Source organism: Desmodus rotundus, chromosome 6 (assembly GCF_022682495.2).
Source record: "Desmodus rotundus isolate HL8 chromosome 6, HLdesRot8A.1, whole genome shotgun sequence".
Taxonomy (NCBI): Eukaryota; Metazoa; Chordata; class Mammalia; order Chiroptera; family Phyllostomidae; genus Desmodus; species Desmodus rotundus.
Genome location: NC_071392.1, coordinates 28,955,816 through 28,983,222, shown reverse-complemented (window position 1 = coordinate 28,983,222; position 27,407 = coordinate 28,955,816). Strand labels below are relative to the sequence as shown.

Genomic DNA, 27,407 nt, shown 5'->3' with positions numbered 1-27,407 from the left:
CCTGCTTCAATATGCTGTTCAAGTGTGAGAACACGCCCAAGAATTTTAATTCTCTTACATGCCACTTGCTAGAGGAGAATTAAATATGCAAGAGTTGGGGTATTCGAGTTCACATTTACGAAGAAAGTAATTTGCAGAGGAGGGAACAGGAGTCTGACTCCGCAGTGTGTCTGATGGCTTCACTCAGGGAGAGATGCCTGGAGTGCAGGAGTGGTTTTCGTGCACATCCTGTTTTCTGGCACGTGAACTGGAGTCCCTGGCTGGGCACTGGGATTCTGATGACAGGTAAGGCCATCCTGCTCTGTTTTATTTTTTCTTTTTTTACTTTGTGTGCGTGTGTGTGTATTTTTTATAATCCTCACCTGAGGATATGTTTATTGATTTTAGAGAGGGGAAATGAGAGGGAGAAACATAAATGTGAGAGAAAAACAAAACATTGGTGGCCTCCCATTCATGCCCCGACCGGAATCAAACCTGCAACCTGGGTATGTGTCCTCACCGGGAATCGAACCCACAACCCTTTGGTGTATGGGATGACACTCCAACCAACTGAGCCACCCCGCTGGGGCCTGCTCTCCCGTTTTCTGAACAAGACCCAGCGAGGAGGCAATGAGCCCGTGTGTGCTTAGGGAACACAGGCACTGGGGAAAGCACCTTTTGGGTCACGCGCAGTTACTTGATTGAATACCTGACAACTGACATGACAGCATTAACCATTTTATTGTGAAGGGTTTTTTCTGGTAAATGAGGTTTTAAAATCTCCCAAGACTGATTGGGTATTGTACTCTCAGCAAGATTTACACATCGTGTTAGTCAGTTAAACAGCACTTTCACCCCTAACGACATCATTTAGGGTCGATGTTCATCGTTCAGATGAGATCACTGGTCTCTTCGAGGTGGCAAGCAGTTGAAACGACAGGCTCGCAGCCTCCGTGGCACGGGTGCGGATCGGCTCCTTAGAGCTCACAGTGCAGAGCCTTCTGGTACACAGTGCCAATCAGCAATTGCCCCTTGTACACAGAGGCAACCGAGCTTCCTTGCAGCACTGTACCATCTTCTGCATAAGCCACTGTGACTTTGGGCTCCTCTGTTAAAATGTTCTGGATTTGGAGCACCTATCAAAGAAATAATATTTGGTTAATTTTTTTAATCACTTAAAACCCTAAATATGGGGTCATTTCTCCAGAAGAAGCCTTTAGGTAAATCATATTTTGTTCCAATGTTATTGTCAATATAAGACACCTGTTTCCTCATTGGCAAAATGACAGGCATACCAAGGCAAGGCAAAAAATAAATGAGGAACATAGCTTGCGTGTGAGGCATTAGGGAGCAGGAGGGACTATGGTAAATTTTGGGGGGGGAGGAGACTGTTAATAATACACAAACAGTGTAATGTATTTTCAAGTAAACTAAGAATTTGGATGTTTATACTTATATTCTTGGTTTTTAAATGCTGGCAATCAAAAAAAATTTGTCCCCATTAAGAATATATCTCTGTACCACACTTAACCATTCCTCTGAACTTAAGATCCCAACTCTAAATAGGATTGTGTAGATTCAGTTTCCTTCATTTAGTTGAGCAGAAATAGGATTGTATCTTGAGCAACAATGTAGGTAGGCCGAATACATGTAACAACCCATACTTGACTTGTTTTGGCTGATAAAATGGCAATTTCACATGATTCATTTTACTCTAACAAGCACACTGTAAGTCTGGAGTCCAAGATTGTGCTGTGGGTCTTCTATCTGCCATTTGTTTCTCATCTGTAGAGTGAGTTGGGGGGACCAAGTTCCCTTTCGACTCCAGCTTTCTGTTCTTCAGCTTTGAGGATCAAATACAATGACTTGAGGAAAGGACATCTATATACGAAAACATCGAACGTGGCAGACCAGGAAGGCCAGTGCCTGCATAGTAAAGGGTCAGTGGAAGCATTTCAAAGGACCTCTTTAAAACAGCTGATACCACAGACAGATATTTTAGAAAATTGCCACAGCATTAGATCAAAGTAGTTACTGGGAAATAGTTGATGGTGCACCTTGGCTCAAGTAATTAGGCCTCTTAATAAACCTACAGTACTCTTCTGTAGGAGAGAGCATTAGATAATGGAGTGTTACTACTTTCTGTGATGCTGTAACAGATCCATCATTAGAAAGAAAGTATTCTTTCCAGAGCAGCAAACCAAGTCCATGCTATAGCGAAGGACCCAAGCTCACCAAATGAGCTAACAAATAGGAACAAATTAGAATCTAACATTCTGCTGAGTTCCAGCAAACACACCATGGTATACGTACTTCAATTCTATTAAATATGCCGTACAGCATTCTACTAGTAAGAACAGTCAAAAGGTGCAAAGGATTGCCATTACACATAATCACAATTGTCCTGTAAACCTAAAAATCAAACATATAAAGGGCCATGACGTAACTGGAAATACACCTTTGGTTGTGTGTTGTTTTTTTTTAATCCAAGACACATAAGCTATAAAAATTTTTTTTTCTTTTGAGGGGGTGGTGTGAGACTGACTCTTAAAACAGCTTTAAGCCCTGGCTGGTGTGGCTCAGTGAATTGAGTGCCAGCCTGCAAACCGGAGTCTCTGGTTCAATTCCCGGTCAGGGCACATGCCTGGGTTGTGGGCCAGGTCCACAAGAGTTAAGCACACATTGATGTTTCTCTCCCTCTCTCCCCCTCTTTAAAAATAAATGAAATCTTAAAAAATTAAGAAAAAAACCCTGAAGCTTTAAAAAGTATACATCACTACATCAAAAATGATACCATGTGTTTGATGTAAATAACAAGTATAAATAGCAAACCCCAGGTAAGTCATAGAACCATTTAAAAGTCTGCAGCAAAGTGAAGTTCAAGTTCTTACTTGTACTGACAAAAGTCCACTAACTGAAGACCACGGACACCACTTGGGTCTTTGGGTAGTATAACTAAGGTGGAGGAAAAGGTCTTTCAGTCCAATGTGATTCCGGCACGTGGTTTACCTTCCCGCTGCAGGGAGGCTAGAGGCTGCCGGTTCGTGCTGCAGGACTGGTGGGCTGCGTTAACTTGGGCGCACACTGACATGCAGGAAGGGCCAGTTGGGTAGGCAGGCAGATAACAAAGGGTGAGACCACAGCAATGCGGCCCATTAAATTTTTTAATGATTGTGAATTCCCAAGTTGGAGGAATGCACTAGTGAAATGAAAACGTGGACTCCCGTTCAGTGCTAGCTATCCTAACCCAGCCCCGAGGTCCACTCTCCACTCAGCTGGGATGCACAAAGACTGACATTGAGGGATCCCTTGCCCTCCAGCTCCCGGTTCGGATCCACCAAGGGGCAGCAGCAGGGGAGAAATGGGAGGTGCAAGGGGGAAGTGGGGTACCTGTCCCTGGGGGTCTCTGCTGGTTGGCTACATCCCTCCACCAGAGGCCAGGATCCTTTCGGAAGGCCCGTTCCACACCCAGCCCTCTTCTTGCTCTGGTTCCTGTAAGCATTCCCTGCCCCCTTGCCAGCCCTGGGCTATGGCATTATCCCCCGCTGATTTCCCTACACTTGACCCACAACTGTGACACGGTGTCCTTATTTAATCCCCTCAAATTACCCAATTTCAATGTACCCTCTGTATCCTGCCTAGACTCTGTCTAAAACTCCTCCCAAAGTCAAATTCCTTTCTCCAGCTGATCATTTGGACCATCTCTCCACGTCCTCCCTTTTACTTGCCCATATAATTGAGGATTATGTTTTCAACTGAAAAATAGCTGGGAATAACGTTGGTGAACAGGTTCATTTTTCAAACTAACCTCTGATGCGGGAGGATGCTTTGCATCGTAGGAGAATATTCTCATGCCATTGGGGTGGCATCCAACCCACAGGTCCCCTGTCACAGGATCCACGGATATGTTATCCACGAGGGTGTTAGTGACCAGGGACTTCCAGAGCAAAATCAAGGAGAGAACAAAAGACAGAAAGTGAAACAAATTGAGAGACGATAGAGCAACATGTCAGGGGAACTACTGTCTCGTCCTTGTCACCACACTGTTGGTGCCAGGGACACAAGGATTCTGCCCATTTCCGGAGTGCTTGGGGAGTCCCATCCATGCTAGCATTGGATCAGGACAGAAGTCAAGAAAGACTTAAAATTTCAATGAAGCCACTTGGACTAACATCTGTGCGTGAACCTAAAAATGGAGGGGAAAAAAACAGTTTTAAGTGCAGCTTAAAACAGTTCATTTCTAAAATGGCATGCACAGTGATATTTTTATAAGCATTCAGAAAACAACCAGGAAATGTAGATTCATTTCTGATGAGAACATCAATGAGACGCAGGCTGGTCTTCAGCTAATCATGGGCTTTGCAGCCAGAGGACAAATGGTCACCCAGGGTCGAATTTCTGCCTGGGAGTTGGGAAGAAGTTCCGCCTTTAGTTTCCTGATGTTATTCAACTCCCTGTTCTTCTGCTGTTTATTTGCTAAATATAAGGAGCAAGCATGTGACGACGGCACAGATTGCTGTCGAGGCTTTGCCCCGGGATCGTAAATAATACCAACGATTCTTAATTCCACCATTCATCATCTTGGCTGCCTTCTACCGGGAAGAAATCACATCTATTTGTTTCCCACTCAACTCTCAGTTGGAGAAGTAATACCCACCGTGTACCTCAAACAGAGTCCAGCATACCTCAGGGCCTGGAGACTCTGTAATAACTGGCGGTGATGCATTGCAAAGGCCAGAGGGTAGGCAGGCAGCTGCAGGGAGCCAATGCCGCCCGGTGCTCCCTACTCAAAATGAGAGCCATCCCCACCTGTCCCTGAAGGGACTAGAGGGCTCAAGCGTGGTGGCAGAGTGTCCTTCTCACCTTTGTTGAAATCCATCCGTCATTCATACCTTGACAACAGGCAAGGCTGGCCAAAGGAGGCAGCTGAGCAAACACACTCTGGTCAAGATCAGCTTCAGGCCTTCCTCCCCCGCTAAGCCCCCATCCATCATAGTGTCAGACCTTGTGCTGTGATATGTTACTTTCTTTAAACAAGGGAACTGTTCGTCTCAGAGCTCTGCAATTACCTTTGGAAGAGGCGATAGCCAATGGGTGAATTCCATGGCAGATAAAAGCCTACGAGTTGGGAGGACATGGTGAGAGCGGGAGAAGGGCACAGAAGCCTGGGGTCCCCTTCATTCAACACAGGACTCCTAAGCTCCTACCATGTGCTCTGCAGGGAGCTCAGGCCCTGGAGAGAATGGGGTGAGTGGCCGACTGGGTTCCTGCCAAGGAAGTGCTCACGGTCCAGAACGGAGCCTGTGCTGGGCTCTTGCCTTGCAAAGCTGGAAGGCCTAGCAATGCTACCTCACCACAATGCACACACATGCTGCATTTCACACCTCCACAAAGCCAACTGAAAAATTGTACATTCCTTGGTCAAGGAAACTTAATAAATTATTCCTTTTGGGAAAAACTGTATCCTCTTTCAACAAATGTCCCAATTTTTAGAGAACTGCAATTCATTAAAGTGGGACTAATTCATTGGCTGCCTTGAACTTTGGGAAGAGGATTCTTTTTATTGTGGAAAATACGCATAACATGAAAGTTGCCATAGAACCATTTTTATGTGTCCAATTCAGTGGCAGTAAGTACGTTCACAATGTTGTACAACCAGCACCGCTATCTATTCCCAGAACCTTTCATCATCCCAAACAGAAACAGCCCAACGGCCCCCCTCCCCTCCTCCCCCAACCCCGGCAGCCTCTGTTGTACTTTCCGGCTGTGCGTTTGCCTAATCTCGGTACTCATGTACATGGGATCCTATAATATTTTTTCCTTTTGTGTCTAGCTTATTTCCTTAGCATAGTATCGTCAAGGCTCATCCATGTTGTAGCAAGTGTTAGTACTGCATTCCTTTTTAAGGCTGCATAATATTTCGTCGTATGTATATATCACACTTTGACAGGACATAAACCCACCCACATCGCACTGAAAATTCTAAGATCAGTCGCAGCACATTTCTGGGCACTCCAGGTATTAATTAACTGGCTTAATTCGTGTGACCCTTCAAAAGGAAGACAAACATTTCAGCTGTAGGGGGTAGTCTCAACTGAGTTATATCAGGAGACCAGCCCGATCTGTTGCCAAACGTGGGAGCCAAACCTGAAATAAGACTTGCCGCAACCTTGCCGTGGTGGCAGCTGCGCCTTTATCACTGTACGTTGAATGTATATGGGATTGGGTTCTATTCTTAGAAAATTCTTTACCTTTCAATTTACAGAAGTACACATGGCTATAACCACAGTTGTTCTTACTCCCTCAGCCGGTGTGCGTGTGTGACATTCCATTCTACTTCTGCTAGTAACAAACTAGCCCTGCCAATGATTTTTAATGTCAAACATAATGTTACATTTGGTGTTGCTTCAAGGTGATTTCTGCGGAGTGAAGCCCCTCGTGACAGTCCCTCAGAAGTGCTGACAGGAACAGTCACAGGGCCTGGGACAGCGCCTCACGCTGAGGGTGGTTCTGGCAGAAAAACAATGTCTTGTTTTTCAGGGGCAGGGGCTACGTTCACAATGCTCCACTTTCCTCTTACTCTCTTTCCTCTCTTTTGTGTTTTTACCTCTTTTGACCCAAATCTCCAAAATGGATCAGAATTCATGGGGGTAGAAGATGAACCCCCTGAAACGTGCCCAGTCCCGCTATACTAATTTAACAAATATGTGTTGAATGCCTACTAGGTGGCAGGGGGGAGTCTTCCAGGAACAAATGGGGGAAAAAAATCTGTCCTTGTGGAGCTTACAACCTGGTAGGAGAGGCAGTCAACAGAGAGGATAAATAAAATACATGATATGTTCATAATGAATGCTGAAGGGAAACTAAAGTTGTAAAGGAGATAGGAAGTGTGTGTGCATGTGTGTGGCATGTGTGTGTGTGTGTGTGTGTGGAGGGGAGCAGATGCAACCATAGATTAGGCAGCCAGGGGTGCCTCCCTGAGGTGGCGATGTAGTAAAATCTGAAAGGATAGGAAGGAGAGACCCGTGGCCATCTGGAGGAAGATCACCCGAGCAGAGGAAACAGTGCCCCATTGTGAGGTGGGGCCAGGCCAGGCAAGCTCCAGGCACGTGTCGTGCTGGCAGGAGAGGCTGAGCAGAGGGACAAGGGCTGGGGACAAAGGCGGCTCAGGGACGGGGGCTGGGGCACACCCGGCCGCTGCTGGTTCTTAGACTTTGTAATACCGTGGAGAGCTCTGTCATTTTAAATACCTGTTGAGGTGATTTCTTGGCTATTCCATCAACATAAAGAAAGGGAGAAAGGAAGGAAGAAAGGAGAAGACGACGAGGGAGAAAGAGAAGAAAGGGAGGGAAGGAGGGAGGGAGGAAGGGAGGTCCAAGAACACAACCCCAAGCTTAAAACTCCCTGGAGTTGAAAGAATCAAAGTTTCATAGGTGAGATGTGTGGCCCGCTGCTTCCTACTCCACAGATGAGTAAGAGTGAACCACGAACGTGTAAGATGCAGATGGCTCGCACTGAAGGAGTGAAAAATTGGTTCTCACCCACTCCAATTAGACAATCCTTTTTTCCTCACCTTTCATTTCACAAATCAATTAGAATCCAATTATCACTCTGCAAACTTACAATGTTAATACATCTTACCTTCAATGAAGTTAAAGTCCAATTAGCATGCTTTTCATACACATGAATCTTATGAGCCAGAATTTCAGATACATAGACGTACCTTCAAAGAAGAAAGAGCTACATCAAAGCACTTGAAGTGACAATTCTAAAGGTGATGGTGCAGTTGTGAGAACTCTTCCTCGAACAGAACTTTGCGTAGAGACTGCAAATGGAGCCCATCTCAGAGCACGCCAAATTCTGAAAGAACTAATGAGCTCACACTGCGCACAGGACTTTAATCCTGTAACGTTCATTCTAAGGGGAGGAACCTAGTTGGCCCTAGTCAGCCCTAAACACCAGCTCTTACATCCTGGAGACAAAAGCATAACAATTCTCCTGTCAGTTTGTCAATATAGGGGCGAGCCCCAGGTTCTTCCTGTCCGAGGAGAGCAGCCTCTCCCCAACGGGCTGCAGGGAAGCCCTTTGACACTCAGCTCCCGAATTTAGGCCAGAGACAGAAAGCAGGAGAGAAGGCAAGATGCTTATCCTGGGTCTGAGAGAAGTCCTCCCCGCCCCACCCTGAGTCTGGTCCTGACCCTGCGGATGTAGTATCTGCGCACAGTGCAATGCCACACTCACCACACGAGCTGTGATTATCTGCTGTTTCTGAAGACCAGGAGATGATATGAATAATCGCAAGCTGTTCATGTTGTTGTCTCTAAATATGTTACTAACCCTCTGAAATTCATGGTGTTGCCAGATGAGGAAGGGGGGTAGGTGGATGGAGACATAGATTTTGTGTGTGTGTGTGTGTGTGTATATATGTATATATATATATATTATCTCAGTACAACCCAAAGTGTGCATTTGCTTGCTTTGGGGCCACTAGCAGATAATAACGTACATCAGCTACATCACCATGCCCGCTGCTTAGTGGACTTTCTGGCCCCTAGTAGCACTTTTCTGATGAAGGAAACAGTGCTTTGATTCCCATTTTGGTGCAAGCTCTTTAGCTTGTCATAAAGCAGCCCTACTGATATAAATGCTGACCGCTATTACTCTCATACTCTAAAAAATCTTCCCTCAAAGCAAAGCTATTTAGTAGTACTAAATGGTTGTCACAGTATTATTTAGTAATACTAAGTGTTTATCACAATATTGTTTAGTAATACTAAATGATTATCACAGTATTATTTAGTAGTTCTAATTTTATCACAATATTATTTAGCAATAATAAGCAATTGTCATGGTAATATTCAGTAACACTAAATGTTTTTGTTTGTTTTACAGATTTTATTTATTTATTTTTATTTTTTAATATATTTTATTGATTATGCTATTACATTTGTCACATTTCCCCCCCTTCATTCCACTCCATCCTGCACACCCCCTCCCTTCCACATTCCCCCCCTTATAGTTCATGTCTGTGGGTCATATATATAAATTCTTTGGCTTTAACATTTCCTATACTATTCTTATCCTCCCCCTGTCTATTTTCTACCTACCATTTATGCTACTTATTCTCTGAACCTTCCCCCCTCTCTCCCCCTCCCACTCCCCTGTTGATAACCTTCCATGTGATCTCCATTCTGTGGTTCTGTTCCTGTTCTAGTTATTTGCTTAGTTTGCTTTTGTTTTTGTTTTAGGTGTGGTTGTTAATAACTGAGTTTGCTGGCATTTTTAATGTTCATATTTTTTATCTTCTTTTTCTTAGATAAGTACCTTTAACATTTCATATAATAATGGCTTGGTGATGATGAACTCCTTTAACTTGACCTTATCTGGGAAGCACTTTATCTGCCCTTCCATCCTAAATGAAAGCTTTGCTGGATAGAGTAATCTTGGATGTAGGTCCTTGCCTTTCATGATTTCATATACTTCTTTCCAGCCCCTTCTTGCCTGTAAGGTCTCTTTTGAGAAATCAGCTGACAGTCTTATGGGAACACCTTTGTAGGTAACTGTGTCCTTTTCTGTTGCTGCTTCTAAGATTCTCTCCTTATCTTTAATCTTGGGTCGTGTAATGATGATGTGCCTTGGTGTGTGTTTCCTTGGGTCCAGCTTTGTTGGGACTCTCTGAGCTTCCTGGATTTCCTGGAAGTCTATTTCCTTTGCCAGATTAGGGAAGTTCTCCTTCATTATTTATTCAAATAAGTTTTCAATTTTTTGCTCCTCCTCTTCTCCTTCTGGTACCCCTATAATCCAGATGTTGGAATGTTTAAAGACGTCCTGGAGGTTCCTAAGCCTCTCCTCATTGTTTTGAATTCTTGTTTCTTCATTCTTTTCTGGTTGGATGTTTCTTTCTTCCTTCTGGTCCACACCGTTGATTTGAGTTCCAGTTTCCTTCCCATCACTATTGGTTCCCTGTACATTTTCCTTTGTTTCTCTTAGCATAGTCTTCATTTTTTCATCTAATTTGTGACCAAATTCAACCAATTCTGTGAGCATCCTAATTACCAGTTTTTTGAACTGTGCATCTATCTGATAGGTTGGCTACCTCTTTGTTGCTTAGTTGTATTTTTTCTGGAGCTTTGCTCTGTTCTTTCATTTGGGCCTTTTTTTTTTTTTTTTTGGTCTTGGCATGCCTATTGCATAAAGGAGGAATTCACTGAGGAATTCACTGAGGCGGGGTAACACTGGTCGCTGTGCTGTGACGCCATTTGTGGGGGAGGGGCCGAGAGGGAGCAATGGTGCTTGGTCCACTCTCTGCCGGTTTTCAGTCACTTCCCCCACCACCCACAATCAAATTGGGCCCCTCCAGTGCTGATTCCCGAGCGGGTGGGCTTGTGCACGCTCTAGGCCCCTGTGGGTCTCCCCAACGAACTCTCCTATGAGGCTGGGAGTTTCTTCTGCTGTCGCCTCAACCCCCACGGGTGTTTTCAATCAGAGGTTTGAGGTTTTATTTCCCCACACTGAAGCCCTGGGTTGCGAGGTCTGTCACCCTGTCCACCAGCTGCTACATTGCAGCCAGCTACAGCTTTGCCCACCCTGCTCCACAATCCGGTCACCTTGCTGGGTCCACCAGCTGCCACCTCGCCGCGAGTCCTCTCCGCCCAGCTGCCTGTCTCTGCCCCTCCTACCAGTCTGGGTGAGTGTTTCTTCTTTATCCCCTTGGTTTTCAGACTTCCATACAGTTCGATTTTCTGTCAGTTCTTGTTTTTTGTTTTTAAATCGCTGTTGTCCTTTTGGTTGTACGAGGAGGCATAGTGTGTCTACCTACACCTCCATCTTGGCTGGAAGTCCAACACTAAATGTTTATTCACCCTTTTGAAATGTACCTTCCCTATGTACCCCCCCAAAAATTCAAAATATGTCTTCACCAAATAGAAAATTTTGATTTGATAAATTTTACCTCCTGAAAAATTAAGATATTTTACATTTTTTCTTAATTTCCTCTTACTAGGATAACGTTAAAATGTATCACATTATTTAGAAATGGAATATGTTTAAAAAGATATCTAACAAGAATACAGGAAAATGCATAACATTTTGAAAGTTTCCATACTTGCCGTCAGGTGAAATGTTGATGCCATTTGCGAAATCAAATCCGTCAGCCACCACTTTAACCTCGTTTGGACTATAGTAAACAACATAGGACAAGGCTAACCCCAAATACAGCTCCCAGGATTTCAGCAAGGGGCTGACAAAATAGTGATCGTTTGTGCCGTAAAAGTGCTCAGGTCCCACAGCAACGATGTCATTCAAACTGCAATTCAAACACACACGTGTCATATGTACAGCTGCAGGGATTGCGTATTACAGGCACTCATTAATATCTATTACTAAAATCAAGGTATGGGATGGAGCCTTCTCTACCTGTGTGGCAGAGAATTCATACGAAATCACCCCCACTATACAATCCCCCGAGACAGTAATTACTCTAAGAAACCCTAAGAGGTGATCACGGTATAATATAAAAGCCCTATTTACTGTACCTTAAAATAGTGCTGTGGCTTGGGGGGGAGGAGGAGATGTGTGTGTGTACGTGAGTGTAGATTCTAAATTCAGTAGATATTAGGCCAGGAATCATTATTGAGGCAAAATTCACTTATGCTCATATAGCACTCACTGTCACCGAGAACAGTCCAAGGCATCATCAGGCAATAGAAAGGACACTGGCAACATTATGACTTGCATTTTAGTTAAAGCTCTGCTACTATTTCCGTGTGGCTTAGGGAGAATCATTCATTTCACATTTCAGGGCCTGTTTCCTTTTCTGTAAAAGGCAGATGCGGTGGACTGATCTCTTTCAGCTTTATAGAGTCACTTCCAGCTTTAAAGTTTCCTGTTTCTAAACTGAGTAAAACGCCCGTGAACAACACTGCTCAGAAAGAGGATGCTATGGCTCTTTTCCTTTCTGCTTTTGATTCTTTCTCTGTTACTGAAAACCTAAGATATATAAGCCTATTTTTCCACTTTAATAGGTACAACAGTGAACACATAAGTGAGTCATTCTTTGCTGATTGAGGTGGCAGAAGTTCCCTGGGGCCATTCGGTGGGAGAGAATTATCTCTGCTGTATTGCGGAGCTCTGACGTGGCTCTGGGCTCCCAGCGAGTGAGATAAGTGTGCAAAGCCTCAGTTTTCTCATCTGTAAAGGGAGGTTAAATGATTTTCCCAAAGTCGTACAGCTCATTAGTCTAAGACTAAGGGTCAGAATTTTAACTTGTGCAGTTGCAGTGTGAATTCCAATGAGACCGTGCCTGTCGTGTGCTTTGCAGGGAGCCCGCCACTCTCCAAAGCCGCAGTCAACGGTAGCCATTCTTGCTGCATGAGAAAAAAGGGTCTAAGGACTTAAGATTAGTTTGTACAGGCTCCAGGCATAAACCTGCAAGCTGGGGTTGTTTCTCTCTTTTTTAAAAGCAAATTCCCAAAATTAGTATACTTTACAATCATGTGCTGTTTTTCATACAAAGGAGCAGAGCAGAATAGTTTAGGGAATAGATTTAAAATCTGATGGACTGCATTTGAATCCTGACTTTGCTTGCCCTCATCTGTGGGGTCACAGCATGTCACTAAACTCTGAGCCTTGGTTTCCATTCTATGCCTTGAAAGCCTGTGGTAAGAATAAAATGACATAATGAATGCAAAGCCCTTCACACCATGCCTAGCAGATGGTGAATGACCAATAATGACCATTGTGTTATTATTAATAATAACAAGCCTAAATTATAATAAATTAATAATTCAAAAATTAATGCTATAACCATCAAATACAAAGCAGAAAATATACCAATGGGTAGTCCTTGGGTTGAGAGAGAAGATTTTCAATTAATGGTGGCACTATAGTTATTTTCAGTTCTGCATTGCCAAAGACCAATATTTTTGCAATTGGCCCAGGAAAAAAAAAAACCCTCTAACCCTGGGAAATTATACAAGTGTGAGATTTCCAAGATTAGATGGCGAAACAAATACATTTTCACTCTTTCATAGTGGCTCCGTTCACCGACTCCAGACCCAAGCTACCAGCATAAAATCCCACGTGGGGCAAGTTAAATACTCCAGGACTCAAATTTTTAAAATCCAAGTGGTATAACAATAAAAACCTAAACAAGAAGGTATTTGTAAAAAGTTCATAAAAATCACCTGTTTAAATTGGTTATTGCAGCACCTAACATAGTTAAAGCTCATTAAGTTATTATTACTACTGTGACCACTATTATTATTAGTCCAGCTTCTCCATTCTACAAACTTTTCCCTAATTTAGATCTTGGTATTTGGCACATTCACAGTGTCATTCTCTTTCTAAAATATGTTTGTGGCACGAATGTACATATAAACTCTCCCATCAAAAGCTCTTCTCTGAAACTTCCCTCATCCTTGGGATGCAGGAGAACACCTGGGCCGTGGCTCCTAATTGGCCACTATTTAGGTGGTTGACCTTCATCCAGTAACTCAATTCCTTTCCCATCTGTTTCTTCATCTTCAAAACCACCAGGTGAAAAAAGGAGAGGAAAGGGCAGTGGTAACACAGAACATAAATTATCAATACACACCAGGCGTTTAGCTAGGTGCCTGCATGTAAATAACACATAGTTTTAAAAAACCTCGATTCACAAATACCAAGGTAGTTGAATGCTGTATGTAAATTACTCATATAGAGGTTGGGATTCTAGAAAGCCATAGTGATTAAAGGATAAAAATTGGGGAAAAAAGTGCAGATTATTATCCTAGATCCATCCCTTGCCTCATAAATCAAATCCTAAGGTCAGCAAGGACGTTGACTTTGTGTTGGGTTGATGGGGATCATGGATCTTTTTCCGTGTCTCCTGTTTTCCGGGAGCCCAGGACAGAGCTGTTCTCACAGATCCACTATTCATAAATCACCTGCAACCTAACTGCAGCCGAGGCGGTGCGGAGGGACTCAGAGGCCCCAGATTGCGGTGTTTGTATATGTTTGTGTATGTTTGTGGCCCCAGGTATACGTTTCTGATTCATAGAAACATCTAAGGCTCTACTTTTAAAAAGCATAAAAATAAATAAATACACTCAAGATGTGCAAATGGTTTGGGTTTGAAATAATCTGTTTTTGGAAAAGAGCAGAGATTTTTCCTTGGTAAAAGCACTAACGGACATTCTGCGGCCAGGCATCATAAGCCAGTACCCAGACAGCCTGAGAAATGAGGGCCGGAGGGAATGGGTCTTCTTTGAGAGGCTTGGGTTCTCAAAAGTTTGCGCAGAAGAGCATTTGGAGGACTGTGTGATCCCTAGAAAGGAGAGTTGAACAGCCATTATCCTCCTTACCCACCCCCCAGCCAAAAGGAAAACCTAGAAGTAGATTAACCATTCACCAGTTAAAAGGAAGTAAGATTTCAATACTTAGGTAAGAGTTTGTGTCTGATGGTTTTCAGATGCAAAAGTGACTTTTCTTCTTTTTGAAATTTAAAGCACTCAACTGTGGTCTTGACATCTGGATGGTTCACCACCAGCAGGTACACAGTATTATCTGAAAGGAGATTAAAAACAAAAATTGAAACATTAACTGAGCTTTCAGCTGTCAGAACTGTCTCCAAAAAGCAATTTCAGCCCACCTCCAACTAGTACTTAGGGTGTCAGGCAGATGGAATATTTTCATCTCTTTGTAGAGAGAAGCATTTGTGGTCGTTCCAAAAAGAAATGGCTAAAGAAGGAACCAGTGACAGTCTTTAAAAGCTCCAAGCCCCACAGGGAGAAAAATATCCTCAAATTAAGAATGAGCAGTGCTTGACACTTAGACTCCAAAGAGCTTGTCATGTTAAGCTTTCTATTGCAGATGGTCTCAGTGAGATGCAGAGTTAAGATGAAAGAGATAAAAGGCATGGAAAATATTAATATGAGAAGGTGTGTTGGGGTATAATTTACACAGTATAAGATGATAAATTCCATAAAAGAACACCTGAGAGAGTATCAAAGGAAGCCACTTCCGAGAGTCCGTGCAACTTTGGGATATGAAAGAGACTGGTCTAACTAATCAAGAAGTAGGCAAGTAAAGTTAGATTATAGTCTTAAGAATCAGTAAGTCTTTGGAAACCTTTGACATGACCGAATTCGTGTTTAAAGGAAAACAATGCAAAGTGTAGTAGGTAGAAATGAATGGATTTGAGCAGAGAAGACAGCTAGGAGGCCCTTCATTCGACATACACGTATTAAATTTATTTTAGTTGGCGTTAAGTGACGCAAAGGGAAGATGAAATGGAATGAAGTGATGGAGAGTAATGAAGTTCTCTTGGTGGTAGTCAAAGAAGTTCTCTCTGCAGAGGTGATATTAAAGCAGAGACCGAAATGAAATACAAGACGAAGCCATGTGAATATCTGGTGAAAGAACATTCCAGGCTGAGGGAAGAAAACGTGCGAAGGGCCGAGCAGGACCTTCCTCGTCACATTGACATAATGGTGAGGTTGTAGCTGGAGTAGAGTGAGTGACAGGAAGACTAGGAGGGCTGAAGCCATAGATAGGGAGCCACGGTTAGTCTTGTCAGGGCTTAGGGTAAGGATCCAGACTTTACTCATGGGGAATGCGAGCCAAGGAGTAACACAATCCGAGGCTACAGCAGCAATCTGGGCATGTAGGGAGAAGGGACTGGGCCAGGAGGAAAGGCAGGAAAGGATATGAGGGGCACTTGACAGGAAGTAGCAAATGCCCCTGATGATATCTGAGGAATGAAGGAGTCGGACATCGGACATCAACCATAAGTGAGGATGAAAGTCCGGGTTCATCCTCAGGAATTTATCCTAAGGAAATATTCACAGAAGATATATGTAGAAGAACATTATTTTAGCATTGTTTGCAGTGAACATGAAGGTAGATACACACCGACTATCCATTAACAGCCACTGCAAAGTAGCTCTAAGTGCACTGTCATAGAAAGGAGTGTAGTGTTTAATGCTGAAGCATCTTAGAGAAAGGTGTGTATCATATTTGCATAGTATTTCCCCATTTTTATTTAAAAGTGTATACATACACCCAACACTATATTTCTTTGCATTTAAAAATATTTGAAAATAAAATATAATGTTCATAAATACATAGATCATCAAAAGGGAAATATGTATGTGAAGGGAAATCATACAGGGTAGAAGCGAGAAAGGGAACATCAAAAGACAGAAAATAATTTTGCAACATTTTGAGGTGAAAGTGGCTGTAGTGGAGGAGCCAAACAGAACTATCAAGAAAGCTGAAGGGATGGAACTGAAGAGCTGATTTAAAAACAAAAATAAATAAATACTCCATTGGAAGTGTTCTCCTGGAAAGTAGGTACAGTTAGAGTTGTGATATGGTTTAACTTTCTACTTTCTGAAATGGAGAAAATAAAGAAGAGAAAAACAGCGGTCCTTTGGAAAACTTTGAAATGAATGACAAAACAAGGAGCAGAAGAGAATACCTGCAGTAGGGTCAGAGGGAGGAGCAAGTTACTTGAAGGAGGAAGTAGCCAACTGCATAAAATGAGGTGGAGGAAGGCGGAAAAGACAGAGCAGGGGAGGAGAAATGAAGGAAGGAAGGAAGGAAGGGAGAGAGGGAAGGAGGGAGGGAGGAAATGAGGACATAAGGGGTGGGGCGACAACATATTAAAATGTGGAGAAGCAGTTTGAAGACAAAACAGAGGAACCATTGGACAGGGAGCCATTGAAGGGGACGGGGCTGAGAGGGAGCTGAGCTTTCTGTCAGTAGATCTATAGGCTGCAGATGGCTTATGTTAGAAAACTCTATTCATATATATGCCTGGATCTATAAAATGGTTTAAAATTTGAAAACCTATACTATTAGGGTAGAACATTATTACTACAGTAATTATAGGGATACTGTGAATGCTGGTAGTATTTTTTTAAAATTCAGTGCTTTAGATACCTTAATATTTAGAAATCTTAAATATTTTAACATTCTCAAGCATTTAAGTACTTATATTTAATTAACACAGGGGGTATGTTTAAAATGCAAAAGAAGAACATTATTCATGATTGCACTTTAGCCGAACAAAAGGAAATATTCGTGTGTTAACATGTTTCTGCTTTTTAAAAAGAATTTGGTCTTATTTCTAAGAAACATTCAATGTTGTCACCTTCGTCTGTGAACGTGCTGATCCCGTGAGGGTTAAAGGAAGACAGATCAAATGCACTTCCGGTGATATTCAGCTCCACCGCTGTTGGAGCTGCCTCGTTCAGGTCCATCAGAAATATTTTTCCAGGCTTATCGGGTTCAAAGCTCTTTATTCCAGGATATTTTAACCCCTTATAAAATAATGAAGGAGAAAAATCCAGAAACATTACAAATGCTGGTGGAGGTGGTAGACAGCACATGGGTTCACTCTGTCTGCTTCACACAACAAGGCCACATGGGCAGCCTCTCAGCTGGCTTAGTGGGCTCTGGAAACCACATGCTCCATCAGGGGTCCCACCCCCCTCACGCAGACACAGACCCATCACAAGCAGTGAAGCTGTATGAGTCCCATATCACAGCTACCAACCCATGAGGAAGATAAAAAAATGACAGAGCAGACCAAAAGGACACTCACTAATGGGGTTCAACAATGTAAACAAGGGCTTTGAGGGAACATCTCAGGCACAGAGGCTTAGGGGAAGTCTAGTGAGCCTTTGATTAGAATAACACAGCTCTTACTGGTTTTAGACATTGGGGCCCTATGTGTGATTTGGCTTAAAATATGTATTCTGGTGCTTTGGAAAAGGTTTGCAAGAGACTGTTGTAGAGGATGAGTGGTCCTCCATCTTCATAAGAGAAAACTGGAGTAAATAATTCACAGCCAGCAGCAAAGGGTTTTCAATGGGTGCGTTTGTGTACTGCACCCTATTACCTCTGTCACCCTAGACTACATTGTCATCTTTCGTTTGGAGCTATGCCACTACCGCAGTGATCTGAATGCATGAGAGTGTCCATAAACATGGTGGATTCTCTCTTTAAAGCTCAGAAGTATGGAATAACCTATCAGCAGTTTTATATTAAAGGACTCATTCTGAAAAGTACAAGAAAAAAGGTAAAAATCTAAATGACGTGTGAGGGGGTACAAAAGTACACTAAATTCAGCAAATATTTGAGTACACCACTTCAATAAGTCAAGGGATAGGCAGTTGAATGGGAAGCTGTTCTTGAACTTACTGGGCTCACAACTGTTACATGGAAGACAAGGTAATACAGGAGTTCAGTGTGCATGCAGGAATACAAGTACGGAGCTCATACAGTCACACTCATAACACCAGTGAAAACGCGCATGCGGTTTGTTTTTTCAACCACGTGACTGCTCATTTTATTTGAAGGTGGGCATCGGTATAGAGAGGGGTTAAATGAGAAACGCAGCTCCTGGCTCTAGAAAATGGGGTAGTGAAACAACACACTTACGGAGCTAATCAGAGCCAGTCCATTCGGGAGTATCTCCAAGTCTTCAGAGCCAGCCTCTGCCAGGAGGAGGACAGAGCACAGCCTGTGTCACGCCATTGCAAGGAGCCGGTGGTCCTGTTGTAAATCACTCCTAACTCAAAAGTGGGACTACACATGCAGCTCTCTCTGCTAGGTTCAGATAATCAGTTGCTTCCTGTATTTTCCAATTGACTAATGTGATTATATAAAAATTAAAAGGCATTAATATAATTAAGTGTAATTAAAATTTATACTGAATATATTTGTTTTAAATTGAGGGACTAAAACTTTTTTCTCAGCCCGAAATCTCATATAAAGTTCATACAAATTCATGAAATGTACAAAAGGTACAATATTTTGAAAATAGCTTGCTGTTTTTTTAAAGACACAGAGTAAACTACCAATATATATTGATATTATAAATATTAATAGTTCCAAATATATATTGATATAATATATAAATAGTTCCAAACCAAATAAACTCTTTGAAAACCACATTGGAAATATAAGCAAATTCTATTTTTTTTCCTTTTTTTAAAAAAATGTTTTTTTATTTATTTATCTTTAGAAAGAGAGGGAGAGAAACACCAATGTGTGGTTGCCTCTCACATGCTCCGCACTGGAGACCTGGTCTGCAACCCAAGCATGTGCCCTAACTGGGAATTGAACCAGCAACCTTTTGGTTCACAGGCCCTCAAATTCTAAACCACTAAAATGAAGATACATTTCATTTGAAGAGTATGCATTTACTTATTAATTATAAACACCAGTAAAATATCGAGTTAGTTATATTTTAAAAACATGTAAATTTTAAAAGTTTCAATCACTCTAGAAAGAAATGAGAACTTTTAATTTTGCATTGATATGCTAAGAGAGGATGTTTGTTCTTCAAATATCTAGTGATATTTAATATCAATATCGTATCTGTTTTCTAGAAAAAAAAAAGGCAATGTAAGATACCTGACCAAGCTTGTCCATTCTAACTGAGTAGGTCATCTGATCTAGCCTTTCTATCATTAGGCAACTAAGATAAATAATTTTTAAAAAAGAACAAACACACAAAACACAAAACAACATAAGCATGGATCTCAAAAAGTCGTCCTCAAATAATAAAGCTTGTTGGTTGAAACCAGAAGAGGACTCAAGACTTAGGACACTCCCCATTGGTTCCCTGCCAGCTGTTACTCCCCTGCCCTTTTATCTTTGCTGACAGAGCCTGCCTCCTACAAGGAAGCCCTGATAATGACTTCCCCAGCTTCCTTTGCAGCTAGGACATCAGCCAGTTGTCTAGCTCTGACTAATGAGACCTAAGGGGAAATCTGCTGAGAGCCTCCAGAAGCCTTATGGATAATTGCAAAAGTGTGTGAGGGCTTTTTAAAAATTTACCCTTGCCCTGGCCAGGTAGGTCCGTTGATTAGAGCGTCCTCCTCAATACACCATGGTTAGGGTTCAATCCCCAGTCAAGGCACATACAAGAAGCAACCCATGAATGCATAAATGAATAGAACAATAAATTAATGTTTCTCTCTCTCTTTCTCTCTCATCAATAAATTTTAATTTAAAAAAAATTTACTCTTTACTCCCTGTTTTTTCCTCCTTCTTTCTCTCTCCTCGACCATCTCCACAGGTAGTATTACCATAAAATCAAACATTGTTCTATCGTTTTACTAAACTGACCAAACAAAAACAAATGGTCGAAACACTGTCAACACCCTGGCAATGTGTTAGTGAAGTCAAAAGACACATAATTTATTTGTAATACCATTTATTGACTTAATCATACTCTTCTGGCTTTATAGTTTCATTTTTGAACAAAATTTAACAAGTGTGGTAAAATAATCCTGCAAGTTCAAATGAGCTATTTCCTTTTCTCACATACTTACCTATTCCTTTAATTAAATTACATTTAGGAAGTTCCACTGGTTTCACTTCTCGGAAAACATTAAGTCGTGTTCTGAGACAGAAAAAAAAAAAGAATCAAATACATATAAAACTATGCAGATATCACAAGTAAGTTGCAAAGGTAGGTAGCCAGTGAAGTATTCCTTAACTTCACTTTGCCTCAGTTTCAACCCAGGATTTGTGTTCCTTGGAACCTCAGCAGTTCTATCAGGGAAGACGTGTGGAGCCTGTAGGTGCAATTAGTATTAATTAGGCAGAGGTGAACAGATACACAAAGAAAATACATAATATCTTCTCCAGGGCTCTGTGCACTTTTGCAGGAACAGGAACTAACTATTTCATCAGCTGTGTAAGGAGTCCTAAGTGGAAATTTGGTAAATAGCAATGTGGTTCCAATTTATTCCATTGATGTTTTAGGGCTGCTGACAGATGGGCCTGCAGCCCATCTGCTCTGTGGGACTCCAGAGCCTGGCCTGGGCATCTGCTTTTAGGTGTGTTACTTGAAAAATGCAGGTGTGCTTAAAAAGATTTATAGCTTCAAAAAATCATACCCCAGGCCAGCATATAAAAAGGCGTTCCACACAAACACATCCAAAAGCAACTTATTAAGTCGGAGTGCGTAAGCACTGAGGGGAACACACTGCGGGGAAAGACAAAGGGATAAAGAACAGATGTGAGAAGGAAGAACCCGCAGGCTGCCCGAGCAGAGCAAAGCTCTTGATGAGCCATTTGAAAGACATGGACACAGCACTGGCACAGCCAAGAGATTTAAACAATTTGACAGCATATTGTCATAGACACAGTGAGCAGTGACAATATCTAAGAATCCCTGGAGATCTTATTTGGCTAAAGATAGGCCAAAAAATTTACTTGCCTTCCTGAGAATTTAGTGTCACAGAAGGAGGAGGATGGGCTAGAGGTCAATGGACACTTTGGCTAAAATTCTTACTAACCTGGTACAAAATGATAGGAATTTGGGGGCAATTGATTTTTCATTATTCATTCAGGAAAACAAAAATGTAGTATGTTTCTACTACCATGCCACTGGCTACCAATCCTACCGTCCAAGAGGGTCTGACCTGAAGGGCTAGGAGCGGGGTCCATAATCAGCTTTGTTAAAGCACCACAGTTTATCCGGATGCAGGCAGGGCAGAGAAGCACCAGTCTGGCTGCCAGAGACCTGGAGACAAGGAAGGCTCCGCCTGCAAGGTGGTTCCCTGAATGATGGACTTGAAGTTAGAAAACAGACTTCAAAGGAAGGTTGGGATCTGCTCCACAACCCGAGAAACTAAAAGCTATTTCAAAAATGGGATTCTGACATACAATCACAAAAATTCACAATAAAGAAATAAAAAGGGAAAGTGATGGAACAGTGGCTTGAAAATGTTCAGACTGAGACCTACGTTAGGAAAAGAGTTTTGTAGAAACACACAGAACACACTCTCCCACTGCGTGGATCTGAAATAAGATCCACAAAAGAATTCTCACCCTAATATGTGTGATAGAGACGTCCTTAAAACTTCGACTTAATTCCATTCCATTTATTTTAAAATGCTGGTCATGACCTGCTATGTGGATTCTGTGACCCACCATTTGGAAAAATACTGGACAAGAGAAAGCTCAGTGAATACTCATACAGTGACCCAGAGAACTCAAAGGACAAGATGCTAAGGGTGAAGGTATAACCAAGGACAGAGTGAAGAACAGCATGGAAGAAGAGATTCAAGGATGTGAAATTGCTGAATGGGTCAAGGCTTGTGAAACATGTCAAGAAGAGCCAAACTAGCTTAGAGCAAAACCACAGGAGCAGAGTCGGCACACTGCCTGGCTCTCAAGGTTCATTAAATGTGGTGGGTTCGCCGAGGGCAGAGAAAAGCTGACCTACTCAGCCTCTATCCTAATTCTAGCTTCTCTCTCGTGGCAGATCTTCTCTAACCTGGAAAACGTAGGATGACCACAGGTAAGAGGAGTCCAGGGTAGGTAAGGAGGCATTAACTCAGCACTAAGTTGCTTTGAGTTCAAATTTATGGCCCAAACAAATCATGTCTCAACAGGGTAATCATTGCTACTACATTTCAGGTACAGTATATACCCTTGTTTAATCCACAAGCACCTCCCTGAGGTATTATTTTCCCTATTTTACAGATGACTAGGATTAAGTGGCTTTCCAAGGCCACAAAGTTCTGAAGTGGCTGAGCTGGGATTTGAACTCAAGTATGAATGCATAGCTCACATTCAGTCCTCTACCCAAGCAAAATTTACAGATGGCCGTGCTTAACAGCCAGAGGAAGCAGCAGAGGACAATTCCGCCTGTGTTGCTATAATCCTTCTGATATTTTTCTATCTTGTTCTCAGTTATTAAGAAATATCTTGTCAAGGCCTTGATGAACTCCAAATGTTCCAAATCTAAAGGATCAAGTGCACTGTCTGAGATGTGTCCCTGATTTCTAAGCCTCTGAACTCTGGCTGGAAATCACATACTCCCTGCTGTGGATTATTCTTTGCAAATATGTGCTTATTTATTACAAAAGCAAGTGAGGATCTTCACTTGTGCATTAAGAAATCCACCCTGGAAAAATAAAAAATAAAAATAGAAATAAAAAAAGAAATCTACTCTGGAACTTTCCCTGGGGCCAGATTCACCCTCATCAATCTATTTTCTGCCACCGCACACCCCTCACTCACTCAGCGTTCCCTACTGGGACCTGCTCTGTGCCAACCCCTGTGCTCAGGGCTCTCACACGCATGTCCTTGTTTAATCTCCTTAGTCACCGTTGAGGCAAGGATTAATATGTTACATGTTTCATAGGTAAGTAAACGGAGGCACAGAGAAGCTCAGTAGTTTGCCTGTGGTCACTTATTTAAAAAGGTAGATTTGAAGTCAGGTGTCATGATGCCAAGGACCCTTGCCTCTGTCGCTTTCACACTTCTTTCCAATTGCTCATACTTTCCCCTTCACCTAGGATGCCCTTGACCTCCTAACCCACTGGGAAGACTCCCATTCAGGACCTTCTGTAGCTCCCCCTCATCCTCCAGGATAGCATTAATAACTCTTTCACTTGTCCTCCGGAACCTTCACGTGTACTTCTGCCAAGTCTCGCACCATAGAGTTTCACAGTTACCAGTTTTCGGTCTTGTTCCTACCAGCGAACTCTGAAATCTGTGAGTGAACCCTACATCCTAGTCATCCCCATGACTTCCGGCATAAACACAGTGCTCACAGGAAGAAGGCAACCCATCGAGGTTTGCTGAATTGTCTCATGGAGTTAGTAGGCAAGTGTGTCAGATGGAGGACACGGTGTTGATTGCATTGGTAAGGTAGGCTGGAGAGTTGTTTGTCCTTAACTTGGGGTCTCAGTGAAGTAGTGCCACAATGCATGTTCAAGTATCACTCATTCATTAGGTGGATAATTCATCGGTGGACTTTTGTGATAGCAGATGGCAATAATAAAGGCTAACATGTACAGAGCACCTTCCGTGTGCCAGATTTTATGTATATTCTACTATGATATGTATTATCTTTCCATAATTTTTAGGTGGAGAAGAGGCTCAGAATGGTAAAGTAACTAACTTGAAAGTTGTAGAGATGAGATCCAGCCCAGGTCAGCTGGAGTCCACCACTGCTATCTTCCCACTGGCGTGTGCTGCCTGGAGTAGGTATGGGCGGTGGCAGACATGCAGTGGGAGGGCGAAGGCGAGTGTCCTGGTCTCCTTCTAATAAAGGGAAACAGTGGACTCGCCCATTACAATTGGCAACTTAGGAATGGGAAGTTGCCACAGAGATGTGGGACTGCAACACTGCAGGCTTCCAGAAGTCTCTGTTACTACTGCAGTCTGTTCCCTGGATTTGCACAGTGCACACCTGCAAGGCCACAGGCAGGTGACCACAACTATGGGAGGAGAGCTATTGACCCAGGGGAGTTCTCTCAGTTCCTTCATCTGTGTGGCTATCACCCTGGCAAGGTCAGGGACAGTGCCAAGACACCCCTTGTATCATTCCACAAGTTTCCCCCAGCCCTAGGCCTATGTAACTTCTCTGAACCTGCTCCACTCCCATACACCCATCTCTGAAGAAGAAAAAAAGATTTAGCCACTGGAGGTCTGATGCAGCCCTCTGGACAAAATGTCTGCCCTTTTCTCCCTTGGGAAGATTCAGGATCTTCTCTGGGACTCAGGGGCTTTATCTCTGAAATGCGGAAAAGGTATTTTACTGATCCTCCAGGCTCTTTTGATCTGGTTCTAAAGGTTGATGCAGGAGTTGAATGTCCTTCAGAGAAGTGCATACAAATCCCCTGGGGAACTTGTTAGGTACTGCTGATTCTGATTCAATGGTGTGGGTGGGGCCTAAGATTCTGTATTCCAGGGAGCTCCCAGGTGATGCTCACACATCTGGTCCACAGCCCCTTTGAGTAGGGAGGCTTTAGGACCTTTCTGCCTGGACTGCTCCAGCAGGCTCTGCACCCATCCTCCATTGCCCTAACCACCCATCCTCTCAGCCGTGCATTGCTTGTGTGCCTGCTCTTCAAGCCCTCTTTCTGTTTTAAGACCAGAGGTCCACCCCAGTCCCGCTTTGCTTTTCCCTCCTTGGTCATCTGATTATAGCTGGAAGTTCAAGCACAAAGATCCCTCCCTACTCAGTGGATTCAGGTGCTGAATGTAATGCAGTAAGTTCTTACTTACAAACCAGACCCCAGGTCTCCCCACTACCCTATCCCCGTGGCGAAGTATCTCCAGCAGGCACCCTATTCACACGGGGAAACCACAGGCCATGACAACAAAGGGACTCGCAGAGACTTGCGACGTATTCAGCTATGACCTTAGTGTGCTTTGGTCCTTCTCAGGAAAATCAGAACCAGACTTGGGGACCTGGAACCATTTTTCCCTTGATAATTTCTTTGTTTCTCTAATAGGAGCTTCCCCTGACGCCCACAGCCAAGACCAGCTTCTTTAGGGTGACATCTGAGTCTTGGTGCAAGTCAATGGTATAGAAAGTCCCTTCTCAAACTATCTCAGAGAGTTACGCAGGGTGTTCATGGATGGTGCCAAGAAAAGAGAGTGGAGGACATGGACAGATAAGTCTGTGAATTGATGAGTTAAACAAAGCAAAATCATTTTTTTTTACAGAAGGACTTTTCAAAGCCTTCAATATGCCCTAGCGTATTGCTGATCTCCAGGAGAAGGCTAAAACAGACATTTCCCAAATGCATTTGTTAGAGGAACCCTTTTTTTTTTTTTTTTTTTGTGGAGCAAGTCTTGAGATTCATGTTCCAAAGAACAAACTTGGGGAGGTATTAATGTTGAATAAAATAAACTAAGACCTCATAATGAGAGAGAAACTTTTTAGGATGGAGGTGCTAAAGCTATACTTTTACATGAAAGTATATACATGGTGCTAGAGTGCCCAGCCTTGGAGTAAATCAAGGAAGGTACACCAGAAAGGTAGACCCTCCCTCCTTTGCGGCAGCTGTGTAATTCTGTGGACAACAGCTCCATGAGGGACAGCTGGGAGGGTGCAGGGAACAAGTCCAGGCACAGCTGCAAGGGGAGGATGCTAAGGAGGAAGCTTAGATGGGGTGTCAGATGGTGCTATTCCATCTTGGTCTTTCCCCCCCAGGGGACATCACAACGCACATATATGCTGGAGTGTGTGTGTTTGTGTGTGTGTGTGTGTATTCCCTTTAGTAGCAAATAATACCATGATTCATAAAAATTCACAAATTGTCACATGATTTAAAACCCCAAATAACTTTCTTTTTTTCTAACAGTTTGATTCCAAAAATGACCAACAATTAGAAGAAGAAAAAACAAAAGAAAAGCTTATTTAAAAAAAAAAAAAAAACCCTTGTCTGAATGTAAGCTTCTAATTAGTCCATAGGGTTATATAATTTTTTTAAACCTAAAATGTTCTGAGTTTTAGTAATGTTTTACTTCAGAGTAAACAAATCACTTGTTGATCAAGTCTTAGAGATTAGGCGATCTCTAGACTTTGAACCCCTGTAAAAAGTTACAAAAACTACGCAGACATTCTTAAAAAGTAGCCCCCCCACACACCCCCTCATATAACAATATACAAAATACTTCAAGGGAAGCAGGACATTAACATTCATCGCGTAGTTACTACATCCCAAGCGCTGTGTTAGTTGCTTCCTATGTAAATGTGTATTAAGCATGTTAGAGATGTAAGGTGATTTGCCCAAGATCCCACAATGTAAGGGACAGAGCGAGAACCCAGGGCATCAAACGCCAGCGCCAGGATTCCTCCCTTCCCGCCCCAGGCCCCCATCCAGTCCCCACTGGAGAGCGCGGGCCAGACAGCCACGGTGGGGGCTCCGTTCCCTAATTCACACAATGTCAGGGCGGCCCCCAGTCTGGTTATCTGTTTGGCAGAGAGGTTGAGAAGCGAACCTGTAGCGAGGGCACGCGGATCTTCATGAAAAATCGACAACTTGGCACTCACAAGACTGACAGGCGGCTCCTTACCCCATCTCTCAGGTTGCAAGGGTGGAGCTGTTTCCAAGGGGCAACCGAAAGTTGGACAATCATTTGCGGAACTGCTGAGGGATGTGCGCCCACCCCTTGCCTGCGAGACTTTCTGTTAAAAGCCTGGACCCCACTTTCGGGGACGGGGGTGGGGAAGTCAGGCGCTGCAGCCCTCAGCACAGCCCGACTTACTGGTAAGAAGACTCATGATCCTTGAAGAATGTCAGTGCCAGCCCCAAGAGGGTGAACGCGCTCAACTTCGCCATGGCCTGGGACAGAGAAGGGTGAACGGGGTGATGCACCCAGGGCGGGGATAACCTACCTGTCTGAAACAGCAGTCCCGCTTGCCCAGCCCCGGGATTGGCCCTCCCGGCCCCGCCCGCCGGCCCAGCCAGGCCCCGCTGCGCCCGCACGCAGGGCGCACAGACCCCGCTGGCTTCAGGTCAGCACCTGCCTGGGGCCAGGAGCTGCGTGCTTCCCCAGACTTTAAAAAGAGGAAACCACGAACAGCGTCTAGACCAGGAAAGAAGGGGAGAACAAGCAGATCAAAGCTAATGGGGAGTGGTGGGAAAGGAGAGCCAAGCTTCAATGAATGCTCACTT

General features: G+C 43.2%; 1 protein-coding gene across 2 annotated transcripts; it reads right to left on the bottom strand.

Annotated features, from left to right (window-relative positions):
- Window positions 1-701: 701 nt before the first annotated feature.
- Window positions 702-27,117, bottom strand: PON1 (paraoxonase 1). 2 transcript variants are annotated; one of them, XM_024577246.4, is made up of 9 exons: window positions 26,998-27,117; window positions 20,307-20,377; window positions 18,406-18,461; window positions 17,114-17,282; window positions 14,397-14,523; window positions 11,084-11,284; window positions 7,621-7,702; window positions 3,788-3,916; window positions 702-1,115 (listed from the first exon to the last, which is right to left on the bottom strand). In XM_024577246.4, the coding sequence occupies exons 1-9, from the start codon at window positions 27,069-27,071 to the stop codon at window positions 957-959; spliced, it is 1,068 nt and encodes a 355-aa protein (XP_024433014.2). In that variant the 5' UTR covers window positions 27,072-27,117; the 3' UTR covers window positions 702-956. The 2 variants fall into 2 exon arrangements, with proteins under 2 accessions (XP_024433014.2, XP_045041224.2); XM_045185289.3 differs by lacking the exon at window positions 26,998-27,117 and adding an exon at window positions 26,806-26,940.
- Window positions 27,118-27,407: the final 290 nt, after the last annotated feature.

Excerpts from the sequence above, each read along its gene's own strand:
- PON1 (XM_024577246.4), bottom strand. The coding sequence starts at position 27,071 with ATGGCGAAGTTGAGCGCGTTCACCCTCTTGGGGCTGGCACTGACATTC. Across the intron at positions 20,378-26,997 it reads GATCATGAGTCTTCTTACCA|AACACGACTTAATGTTTTCC; the intron begins GTAAGTCGGGCT and ends TTTCTGTCTCAG. Across the intron at positions 1,116-3,787 it reads AGCATCCTCCCGCATCAGAG|GTGCTCCAAATCCAGAACAT; the intron begins GTTAGTTTGAAA and ends TTTCTTTGATAG.